General features: G+C 47.4%; 1 protein-coding gene across 1 annotated transcript in view; it reads right to left on the reverse strand.

Moving 5' to 3' along the window:
* The window catches only part of MDN1 (midasin AAA ATPase 1), a 1,740,009-nt gene that overhangs the window by 1,254,348 nt on the left and 472,888 nt on the right, over positions 1-12,773 (reverse strand). The window contains exon 24 of the mRNA XM_069235499.1: positions 12,474-12,652. Coding sequence (XP_069091600.1) covers positions 12,474-12,652 — 179 coding nt within the window. The remainder of the gene's footprint in view (positions 1-12,473; positions 12,653-12,773) is intronic.

Genomic DNA, 12,773 nt, shown 5'->3' on the forward strand with positions numbered 1-12,773 from the left:
TAGGGGCACCTCTGCTCATGTAGGGGTAATGTCACACAGGGACCTGCATCCTGCCATCTGGGCTAGGAGGGGCTACCATAGGGGTGACTTACAGTGACCTGGTGTCATGACCAGCAGTGAAAGGGTGTATGCAGCTTTTCACGCAGGCTGCAAATAGTAGGCCTGAAGAGACAGTTTGTATGGGCTACCATGGGTGGCATAATACAAGCTGCAACCCACGGAGGACCCCTGGTGTACCAATGCCTTATGTACCAAAGTACATTATACCAGGGACTTACAGGGGTACACCAGTATGCCAATTGTGGGGTGAAAGAATAACTAAAGCAACTCAATTTGGAGGAGAGATCAGAATCACTGGGGTCCTGGTTAGCAGGATCCCAGTGAAAACAGTCTAAGCACACTGACATCAGTCAAAAAGTGGAGGAAACCATGTCAGAAAGAGGGGGCTTTCCAACAAGCATTACTAAAGCCTTGGCTTGGGAAAATCTGCTGCCATGTGTAGCATCACCAAAGACTCCACCAGCACAGATACAGGAGAACTGGCAAGGTTTTTGGCAGAGGGCTGACTATACTGGTGGCATAATGGCATCAGAAGAAGGATGAGAGCGGCAGCTGGCACCAAGGGAGAACACACTAGCACAGGTGCCCCTCCCAACACACACACACACACCTTTTACCTGATATTGATGCGGACTTGCCGGAGCGTGCCGGGAACCTGCTAACCAGGCCCCAGCCTAAGCTCTGACCCTAAACTGTACCACTGCTTCCACAATTGGCACACAGCTAAGTCCCTTGTGAAAGATATCAGTGGTACAAAGGGCCTTGCGGCAAGAGAGTTATCTAACGGCTGCAGCATGTATTCTGCCACCCTAATGGACCCCTCACCAAAAACATGCACACTGCCATTGCAGATTGTGTGTTGGTGGGGAGAAAAAGGTCAAGTCGACTTAGCATCCCGCTCTGGTTGCGATGCCCACAAACCACCATCACCCCTCTAGCAGGCCCTACAGCCCCTAGGCAGGGTGCACTATACCACGGGTGAGGGCTTAGCTGCATAAGGAATATGCCCATACACTGTCTAAGTCAATTCCTAGACCTGTAAGTGCAGTGTAGCCATATTAAGTACATGGGCTGGGAGTTTGTCATCACAAACTGCACAGCTACATGATGGCTTTAATGAAGACTGGGAAGTTTGGTATCAAACCTCTCAGCTCAATAAACCCACACTGATGCCAGTGTTGGATTTATTGTAAAATGCACACAGAGTGCATCTTAGAGATGCCTCCCGAAACTCACTGAACTTTCTATTGTGTGGCTAACCGGTCTGTGCCAGCCTCCCACTACCAGACAAGTTTCTGACCCTATGGGGTGAGAACCTGTAGGAGGCTGGCTCAGTTGATGGTGTATACCTATGCTGTGGCACCTTATTTGAAGTCCATGCAACCCTTAGTGATAGTGAATAGGTGTCCAGATAGCAGAAGCTCTCTAGGGGTAGCTGAGGCGAGCAGCTAAAGCTTATCCAGGAGCACTACAACTAAACCGACATTGGTATATCTCCCTTGGGAGTCATTACACACAAACACATAAAAAGCCCATCAGAATTAGCATCAAAATATAAAGGGCACTAGGGGAAGGCCAAACCATATACAAAAACAGTGGAATGTGAATTAGTGGCTCCAGCTAAGGTAAGTGTGGTGGTTAGCTAGGGGTTAGAGGCTGAGGGAAGTTAGGAACACCAGAGATAAGTGCTTTAAGTGATCTCTAGCAACCAGGAGTAATTCAGTTACCCACCCAGTTGTCCCACAGACTAACAAAGAGTACTGGCTGGAGTTTGTGAAATTCAGGAGCCTTCCCAGCAGACCCCGAGGAAACCAGCAGACAAGAGAATGGATGGAGAGTGTCCTTACCGCAGGATACCCAGAAGATTGGAGTACCTACACCAGGGACCCAGATGCAGAGGGGAGAAGGGATTCTCTGAAGCCTGTGGAAGTCATGGATTGTCTAGCTGAAGTCACGTCCCGTAGGCCACGCCAGTGGAACCCAGTGAGCAAAGCAAGGTCCAGCACCCTTGGAAGCGCCCAGGTGGTGCAGGGGGCAATGCTCACTCTCCTAAAGATGAAGTTCCTGCAAGTCAGTGGAAGAAGACTTCAGCTTCGGGGTCTAGGAGATGCAGAAAATTCCAGGAGTCGCCTATGAGCTGTCCCTCGACAATCGCCGGTTTGCAGAAGGGTTAGTGACCAGCCAGGCCACCAACAAGCACTGACAAGTGCAAACAGGAGTCTGAGAAGGACTTGCAAAGTTTTAGGGACCAGCAAGGTCCAAGAGACTCTACCCAGGAGGGGGAGACAGAGCTGGCCCTCAGCACACAGGAAGGCCAACAGATGTCGATGGAGCACTTTGTGCTTCCTGGTACAAACAGTCCTTGTGTCCCGGGAGGATACATAAGCCTTGGATGTTGCGGACTCCTTTCAGTATCCGGAGAAACAATGTTACAATGGGAGCTTTCCCACCAGCAGCAGACTTGTTCGGTTCGAACGAAGACAAGCAGTGGTTCCAGAGGCCAGGAGCACAAGATGTCTTACAGAGAGTTCCTTGTAGAGTATTGTTTGACAAATCAGAGGGCTCACCAGCAAGGAAGCCCTTAAGTAACCCTAAAAGGGGGTTGGTCACTCTCTGCAATGACCTACCTATCAAAAGCAGTCAGGGGCATCTTCTACCTGGCCTAACCAGTCAGATGCTCAAAGGGGCCTCTGCACACCTTATTTCAAAGAGAGCAGACTTAAGTGGCTACCTGGCAAAGCTCTCCGCACCTCCCTAGGGAAGGAGCTGGACATAGGGGTGGTCACTCCATTGTCCTTTGAGTAGTTTCATGCCAGAGTAGGAACATGGTTTTTCTGAACTTGTGCAAACCAGATTATGCAAGGAGCAATTCATAGCAGTCTGGTGGCGCTCAGAGGCCACCCCAGCCCTTAGACACCTAAAACACAAGGAGAGGCTTTACACCTCTCCCTTGCAGAAAATACTTTGTTCTGCACCCCCGGCCATAGCCTGGCTTACCAGCAGGAGAACAAGACATTGTCTGGGATCAGCAGCAGCGTGGGCTGGCAGCTAGATCCAGTAAGGTTGCACAGGTAGAACTGGGGTATCCCTCAAAGTTCATGCCATCATGCAATTAAATCTAGAATCTGTGTAGTTGCATGATTCCAACATGTTTGATACCAAACATGCCTAGGCTCAGAGTAGTCAGTATGTAGTGGGACCACTTGTGTTGACCAGGGTCCACTACCTACCTTAAGATGGCTTCCCCGCACATAGAGTCCAGGAATTGGCCTGGGGTCTGCAGGGGTACCCTCATACTTGAAGACATGCACCCTGCCCATGGGCTACCAGAGGGGTGACTTATAATGTCTAAGTGCAGTGGTCAGGTTTGGCAGTGCAAGGGTGCATGCAACCTTTCCAATAGGCTGCAATGGCAGGCCTGCAGTCACAGTTTCCATGGGCTCCCATGGGTGGAACAACACATGTTGAAGCCCATGGGGGACATCCAAGGTGTACCAATCCCCTGGATGCCTAGGCACCATATACTAGGGACTTACATGGGTGCACTGGTATGCTAATTGTGGATGTGAAAGATTACCAACAACTAATTTTAGGGGTGAGAGCATTGGCACGGGGTCTGGTTAGCAGAATCCCAGTGCACTACAGACCAAAACATAGTATCACCAGAACCCACCTTACTACAGAGCCTTTGTGCTCTCAGAGGTCAGGGACAAAGCCTGCTCTGGGTTAGGTGCTCCCCCTGCAAGATCAGCAACACTTGGCAGCAAACTTAAAAAGCTCCTGCCTTTTGTTTTGCTGCCTCAGGTCACTCCAGTTAGTGCAGCTCCACTAGCTGGACTGAAGGGATAATCACAGCCCACGCCACAAACAGCTTGACCTTGGAATGCACGCTGTCATATTTATTGTTAAGACCTGCAATTGTGTCATGCTCCAGAAATCACAGGAAGAACACATGGATCCAAATGGACTTCTGCTTATGGCAGGATTGGCTCTGTTTGAACACTCATTTTTGTGATAACATGTTGTTAGCACTCTAGCTTAAGGTTTTGAGTATTACGAATGTAAAAATGTGATTACTCCAGCTCTGCCTCAAAGGGAGTGGGGGAAAAAGGAACTTTTTCTTGGTCCACTGGGGGGTGATTACATACTTCCACAGATGACAACATAGGGTGGTTCCCAGCATCAAGAAAGACTTAAGCACCACCTGCCTGTACAGGAGAGCTATTTCAACATTTGCACATCCAGTCTCAGGACAGGAGAAGATTCAAGAAGTTAAGGATATGCAAATTAAAGTATCCATCAGAAACAGTTTTTTTTTTTTTTTTTACAAAAGTATGATTTACTAATCTACAAATCCATACCACTCCTTCAAAGGAAGTTAGGGTACAAGCACAAAATTGTGATGTACAACATTAATGTCGTGTAGGCTCTCATTATTCTAATGAGACTACTGGATTTTGAGCGGCACAATCGTCCGCGGTGTGGGAGACTAAGCCTAACCCACTGCGGGTGACATCTGTTGCTCCAATCTGGGTTTTGCTCCAGCTAACTAGCAGTGCCTCATCCCAACCAGAGGATAGTGATGACTGGGCAGCCGAGCGCATGACATACTTGGTTTCTCAGGGAAGTCGTGGTCACTCAGGTCTCATCCGGTTCTCTCATTTACAATTCAGTCTCATATAAAAATGACAAACAGAAGCAGTATAGGTTTGAATAATGAGTTTAATAAAACAACTGCATCTTAGATAGCAAAGCGTGAGCTGCAATAACCAGGATGACACAACATGACAGAATTGAAATTGTGAAAAGAAAAGTGAAGCATAAAAATAATGATATCATATTGTCACTATAATCAATGGACTAACCCCTACCTAGGTTATGATCGAGCACAGCATGTTAAGCTCTAAATCTGCCCTTTAGGTTCCCCTGGGAAAACATCAACTCCCATAGCTGAGCAAAGGCCTGCTGTCTGCATTAGCATCTGTAGAGAAGCATTCAGCAAACAACATAGTCGTGGCTCCCTGGCTGGGATCTCCCTCCAACGTGTAAGGGACAAGGAAGTGTTTTTATAACAACACAACTAATGTTCTGAGAAAACATCCCTACTTAAGGATGTGTATTTTCTACGAATGTTGGAGACTAAACTTCTACCACGTTCACCGGCAATGTACCATGCTGTAGCCTTGGAAGGAATACAGAGTGATCAATAATGTCTTGTTTGGGAACAGAGTGCTGGCCTAGGCAAAAACAGTTAGATAAACGGAAAATAAAACAAGACTGTAAAAATGGGTATTGTCACGATAAGACGAAGCTGAATGAAATATATCTAGGTTAAAGTGCACAGCGGCCTAGTGTGTTAAAATAACGTGCATAGAGCTATAACTAAAATGGGTACACAACGCTAATAGTTTTTGCAGTTCTTTCTATAGAACTGCAAACCTCTGTATCACCCTGTGACAACATTTATACACTCAAATTTTAGGTCCGCAAAATAGAAACATTTGTCAGAATAACTGTAGGAAAGCACCCTTTTTGACAAGGCTAGCCGCCACTTTTTGCCTGGTATTGGACGTGGCTTTGACTGTTAGTGCACTGGGTCACTGCTCAAAAGGTCTCCAGTGCCAGATCTATTCCCCAAAAACCACACAGTTGTTTTGCACAATTGGCTAACTCTTTAGCTACCACTAAGTCCCTAGTAAATGGTACCCCTGTGTCCTGCCATTTGATTAAGTTTGTTTGACCAATGACTGTTTCACCACTGCGCATATTAGTTGCTCAATGTTCACCAGTAGCATATTGTATGTTTTGTCCAGTTTCGCCGCCTATTGGTTTTGACATTGCATTAGTCATTACATTCTGTATTCTGCCTATTGGCTTTGACATATTGTATCCAGTCTAGCTGCCTATTGGCTTTAACATGCTATTAGATATTACATGCTGTACTCAGTTCAGCTGCCTATTGGCTTTGACATGATATTATACATTGCATTTTGTATTCAGCTTAGCTGCCTATTGGCTTTGACATGATATTATACATTGCATTTTGTATTCAGCTCAGCTGCCTATTGGCTTTGACATGATATTATACATTGCATTTTATATTCAGCTCAGATGCCTATTGGCTTTGACATGACATTAGACATTGCGTTTGATATTTAGGTTAGCTGCCTATTGCCTTTAACGTGAAGTTAGACATTGCAGTTGAGAATCCAAGCTGTATTTTTCCAAGCTGTGTTTTTGCACAAGATGAACCAAGAAGTTTTTCTCACAGTAGACTAGACCTGATAAGAGAGGGTATATTGGTTGTTTTTCTCCGCTTGAGCCTGGGAAGAGGAGTAGTCTCGGAGACCTGGCCAGTCCCCAAAGGCTTGCTCAGTTTTCCCGAGTCTGAGAGCAGGGGGCACACCTTTGTAACGAATGTCACAGGCTGCGGAGATTCAGATTCGAATCTGCCCGACTTCATGCTGGAGCTTGGCGCCAGTTGCCAGCATCCCGTGTGGGTAGATGAATCTCTTTCTCGCAGCTGACAGGGAGTCATCAGCTTGCAGACCCTAGAAAGATGAAGCTGTAAATAGTTTCCCACACGGTGAAGTATTTGTTTTGCTTTGCATTCAATATCTTATAAATATAACCTGCTGTGTATATTGCAAACTGTGCATTGACGTGTGCTTGAAATCTACTAATCCGTCATTCATAAAAATTGCGGTTGGGGAAGAAGTAACAACAATAAAAGTCTTCTTTGAACTCAGAAGTGCATTTTGGGTGTGTTATGTAAGTGCTTAAAAACTAGCTAAGAGCAAAAGCACTACATACACCCTGGTACATAGGACCTGGTAAACTAAGGTAGGTCTCCAAGGGTTGAAAATTGTGACACCCTCAGGGACCCTTTGCCTAACCCACACAGTGCTGCCATTGCAGACTGCATGTGTTGGTGCAGGCTAAATTTAAAACATGAGCTTTCACACACCACTGTGTGCCAAGTCACCTATCACCCATAAAGCTGGACGCATCCAGACACATCCAAGGCCATGTATGCATGAGCAGATATGTTCCTGCTGTGTGTCAATTCTGAGACATTTTAAGTGCATGGGGAAGCCATTTTAAATGCATGTGTTGAACACTGGTCATTACGAGTTCCCCAGCTACATTATGGCTTCTCTGAATCAACAGATGTTTAGTATCAAACATCTCAGAGTACAAAACACTCACTAACCCCAGTGATGGATTAATAAATGCACACAGAGGGCACCTTAGAGGTGACCCCCTTAAAACCTACCCAGCAACTGAGGTGAGTTCATTGACTGGTACAAACCAGTGCAGCCACCCCTAGACAAAGTTCTGGCCCCCTTTGGTGAAGGCCAATGCTCTTGGAGGCCCAAAACAAAGGCTTGTTCTGGGCGGAGGTGATAACACCTCGTCTAGAGCAGTCTGGACATTCCAGGTTGAGGAGCTTCAAAGGCCTTGCTGCCTTTGAAATGCAACCCAGGTTTCTCCAGATGACAGAGGTGACCAGCCCCGGTCCTAACCCCACTTTTGGCAGCAGCATTGGAGGGAAAAATCTGTTAAATTAGGAGGAGTGCCCACTTCATGCCAGTTCCACCTCTAAGGTGGATGAGCAGAACTGAACACTATTTTTCAGATCCCTCCATTTTGTTTGGAAGGAATCAGGCCACTAGGGTTAGGGTTATGCCCTCTTCACAACTAACGTGGTCATAAGAAGGATGTAGTCACCCTAAAGGTGGTCAACCCATTGGCTACCGCCTGGCACTACTCTGTAACATCCCTAAATTAAGTTTTTAGGTGGCACTCCTGAACCCTGGAACTCAGATCCTGACTACCTACGAAGAAGGGTAAAGAAGAGTTGACCCCGCAGAAGAAGAGGAAAAAAGCAGCAGCTGACCTGGTACCAGCCTTTTCTCCCTGCCTGCTACCCTCACTCTGCACAAAAAGACTTGTCCTGCAGCTGCTGCTTCAAGAAACAAAGGAAGCCTGACTGCCTTTTAAAAAGACTTGGAATGCCATGAGCAGTGGACCTGCTAGGCAACAAAGTATCCAACAAAGACTCTGCAGCAGGGAAACCAGACACCTTAAGTGACCTCTGCACCTGAAGCCCTCAAACCGACGAGAAGCCCACCAATAGTACCAACAGGGCTCCCCAGCTGTCCTTGGCCCGAGTCCACCCAAGTGTTGCCCCTCATGGACTCAACCAAGTCAACTTCAGCCCCTGCATACAAGCTCCATCTCCCCTAGCCTGGTGGTAAGAATAAAATCCAACACCTACAGTAATCACAAACATGTGACCCCAGATGAGGTGTGCCATTGCCAACAACGTCCCCCGGCAGCTCAAGTGCACCCTGGGTCCACCCCTGCCATACTCCCCCCACAACACCTGCAGCCTCAACTCACAGAACCCCCTGACCGCAAGTGCTCCCAGACAAGAAAAACAGGCATCCCGGCATCCTTCGCCCCAGGGCACAGGACAAGAGGACCAAAGGTGCACCTATGTCTGAGCACCCCAAGCCTACCTACCTGTTTGTTGTCCCAGACTGGCTTTCCAGCCAGAGCCTGCAGCCTGTTAATCACGGAGTCAAACTCCCATAGGAAACCATTGGGCAACTTGACACCTTACTGCACATCTGCACTGTAGGAAGTTGGCTCTGTATGTGCTATTTCAAAGTAAGGAATAGCATGCACAGAGTCCAAGGGTTCCCCTTAGAGGTAAAATAGTGGTAAAAAGAGATAATACTAATGCTCTATTTTGTGGTAGTGTGGTCGAGCAGTAGACTTATCCAAGGAGTAGTGTTAAGCATTTGTTGTACATACACATAGACAATAAATGAGGTACACACACTCAGAGACAAATCCAGCCAATAGGTTTTGTATAGAAAAATATATTTTCTTAGTTTATTTTAAGAACCACAGGTTCAAATTTAACATGTAATATCTTGTTTGAAAGGTATTGCAGGTAAGTACATTAGGAACTTTGAATCATTTCAATTGCATGTATACTTTTCAAGTTATTCACAAATAGCTATTTTAAAAGTGGACACAGTGCAATTTTCACAGTTCCTGGGGGAGGTAAGTTTTTGTTAGTTTTACCAGGTAAGTAAGACACTTACAGGGTTCAGTTCTTGGTCCAAGGTAGCCCACCGTTGGGGGTTCAGAGCAACCCCAAAGTTACCACACCAGCAGCTCAGGGCCGGTCAGGTGCAGAGTTCAAAGTGGTGCCCAAAACGCATAGGCTTCAATGGAGAGAAGGGGGTGCCCCGGTTCCAGTCTGCCAGCAGGTAAGTACCCGCGTCTTCGGAGGGCAGACCAGGGGGGTTTTGTAGGGCACCGGGGGGGACACAAGCCCACACAGAAATTTCACCCTCAGCGGCGCGGGGGCGGCCGGGTGCAGTGTTAGAACAAGCGTCGGGTTCGCAATGGAAGTCAATGAGAGATCAAGGGATCTTTTCAGCGCTGCAGGCAGGCAAGGGGGGGCTTCCTCGGGGAAACCTCCACTTGGGCAAGGGAGAGGGACTCCTGGGGGTCACTTCTGCAGTGAAAGTCCGGTCCTTCAGGTCCTGGGGGCTGCGGGTGCAGGGTCTTTTCCAGGCGTCGGGACTTAGGTTTCAGAGAGTCGCGGTCAGGGGAAGCCTCGGGATTCCCTCTGCAGGCGGCGCTGTGGGGGCTCAGGGGGGACAGGTTTTGGTACTCACAGTCGTAGAGTAGTCCGGGGGTCCTCCCTGAGGTGTAGTTCTCCACCAGCCGAGTCGGGGTCGCCGGGTGCAGTATTGCAAGTCTCACGCTTCTTGCGGGGAGATTGCAGGGTTCTTTAAAGCTGCTCCTTTGGATAAAGTTGCAGTCTTTTTGGAGCAGGTCCGCTGTCCTCGGGAGTTTCTTGTCGTCGTCGAAGCAGGGCAGTCCTCAGAGGATTCAGAGGTCGCTGGTCCCTTTGGAAGGCGTCGCTGGAGCAGAGTTCTTTGGAAGCCAGGAGACAGGCCGGTGAGTTTCTGGAGCCAAGGCAGTTGTTGTCTTCTGGTCTTCCTCTGCAGGGGTTTTCAGCTGGGCAGTCCTTCTTCTTGTTGTTGCAGGAATCTAATTTTCTAGGGTTCAGGGTAGCCCTTAAATACTAAATTTAAGGGCGTGTTTAGGTCTGGGGGGTTAGTAGCCAATGGCTACTAGCCCTGAGGGTGGGTACACCCTCTTTGTGCCTCCTCCCAAGGGGAGGGGGTCACAATCCTAACCCTATTGGGGGAATCCTCCATCTGCAAGATGGAGGATTTCTAAAAGTTAGAGTCACCTCAGCTCAGGACACCTTAGGGGCTGTCCTGACTGGCCAGTGACTCCTCCTTGTTATTCTCATTATTTTCTCCGGCCTTGCCGCCAAAAGTGGGGGCCGGGGCCGGAGGGGGCGGGCAACTCCACTAGCTGGAGTGTCCTGCGGTGCTGTGACAAAGGGGTGAGCCTTTGAGGCTCACCGCCAGATGTTACAGCTCCTGCCTGGGGGAGGTGTTAGCATCTCCACCCAGTGCAGGCTTTGTTACTGGCCTCAGAGTGACAAAGGCACTCTCCCCATGGGGCCAGCAACATGTCTCTAGTGTGGCAGGCTGCTGGAACTAGTCAGCCTACACAGATAGTCGGTTAAGTTTCAGGGGGCACCTCTAAGGTGCCCTCTGGGGTGTATTTTGCAATAAAATGTACACTGGCATCAGTGTGCATTTATTGTGCTGAGAAGTTTGATACCAAACTTCCCAGTTTTCAGTGTAGCCATTATGGTGCTGTGGAGTTCGTGTAAAACAGACTCCCAGACCATATACTCTTATGGCTACCCTGCACTTACAATGTCTAAGGTTTTGCTTAGACACTGTAGGGGTACAGTGCTCATGCACTGGTACCCTCACCTATGGTATAGTGCACCCTGTCTTAGGGCTGTAAGGCCTGCTAGAGGGGTGTCTTACCTATACTGCATAGGCAGTGAGAGGCTGGCATGGCACCCTGAGGGGAGTGCCATGTCGACTTACTCGTTTTGTCCTCACTAGCACACACAAGCTGGCAAGCAGTGTGTCTGTGCTGAGTGAGAGGTCTCCAGGGTGGCATAAGACATGCTGCAGCCCTTAGAGACCTTCCTTGGCATCAGGGCCCTTGGTACTAGAAGTACCAGTTACAAGGGACTTATCTGGATGCCAGGGTGTGCCAATTTTGGATACAATGGTACATTTTAGGTGAAGGAACACTGGTGCTGGGGCCTGGTTAGCAGGGTCCCAGCACACTTCTCAGTCAAGTCAGCATCAGTATCAGGCAAAAAGTGGGGGGTAACTGCAACAGGGAGCCATTTCTTTACAAAAGTTCTTTAGTTTGAACCATATAAAAAAAAATATATATTTTTCTAAGTTGGTCTCTGATTTATTCTTTGAGTGTATCTCTCATTTATTGCCTCCGAGTACAAAAAATGCTTAGCACTACCCCCGATAAGCCTAACTGCTTGCCCACTGTACTACAAAATAGAGCATTAGTCCTATCTACTTTTGGTTCTGCAAACCAACTGGGAACCTTTTGGATTCTGCTTGTTGTGCTTTTCACTGCACCATATAGAGCCAGCTTCCTACAGGTACCATTTACTAAGGCCTTACAGAAGGTGCTAAAGGTTTTGCCATTTAGGAAAACAACTGTGCAGTTTTAGGGGGAAGCGATCTGGCACTGGAAACCTGGTTAGTAGGAACCCAGTGCACTTTCAGTCGAAATTACATCAGATACCAGGCAATAAGTTGGGGACGAGCCAAGCCAAAAAGGGTGCTTTCCTACGGTACCTATGCCTTCGACACCAAGGGTACCATCTACATGGGCCTTACAAGTCTGCTAAACGTCTTAGCCAGTTGGGGAACAATTTTACAGTTTTAGAGAAAGACATATGGCACTGGGGACCTGGACAGCAGGAACCCAATGCACTTTGGTCAATACTGTATCAAATACCAGGCAAAAAGTGGGGTGGCCATGTCAAGAAGGAGCACTTCTCTAAACCCAGGGCAAGCAAAGTGTTCCTGAGGGCCATATCCTCTTCTGCCAGCCTCTGAAAGCTTATCACAGACTGCAAAGGAGAAATGAATATATCCACTAAGCAATTTGAACAGTGGAAGTCATCATGTCAAAATCATAAAGAATCAGAACCAAGACAAACTGGCCTAAGTAAAGCTGAGTAAAACACATAAAAAGATTAAGAAAAATGTTTTCAGTTAAGACAGCACCAGGTTCAAGTGATCAGTATTAAGCTAAGCATTGGAAGCCTTCAGTTTAATTAACTGCATCCATGGTCAAACGCCAAGACAGAAGACAAGAAATTCTCTGTAAACTTATACTTAGTTCTTCTTTTATATACTGGGAAAGTTTACAGCATTGCTGTGAGGGAATCAAGTTAAACAAAAAACAGTTACCTTCATTAAACACCAGCTTTCCAGAAGCATTAGATGAATAAAAGCCAATATACTCCTGGATGTCTGTGTGCTCATGGTTGTTAATACGAACACAGTGATTTCCTGTAGCAGAAGCAAGCCACTGAATTAAGCTGGTTTTACCAACTGATGTCTCTCCCTGTATTAGCACTGGGTATGTTCTACAATGAGAAGAAACAAATGGAGAATTTAGTAAGAAAATGAAAACGTTTGCAACTATTACTGCACCACACTGACAAGCAACCGTCCAGTGTGGCTTGTAAATCGAAGAACACTTAATAG

Source organism: Pleurodeles waltl, chromosome 5 (genome assembly GCF_031143425.1).
Source record: "Pleurodeles waltl isolate 20211129_DDA chromosome 5, aPleWal1.hap1.20221129, whole genome shotgun sequence".
In the NCBI taxonomy this organism is placed as follows: domain Eukaryota; kingdom Metazoa; phylum Chordata; class Amphibia; order Caudata; family Salamandridae; genus Pleurodeles; species Pleurodeles waltl.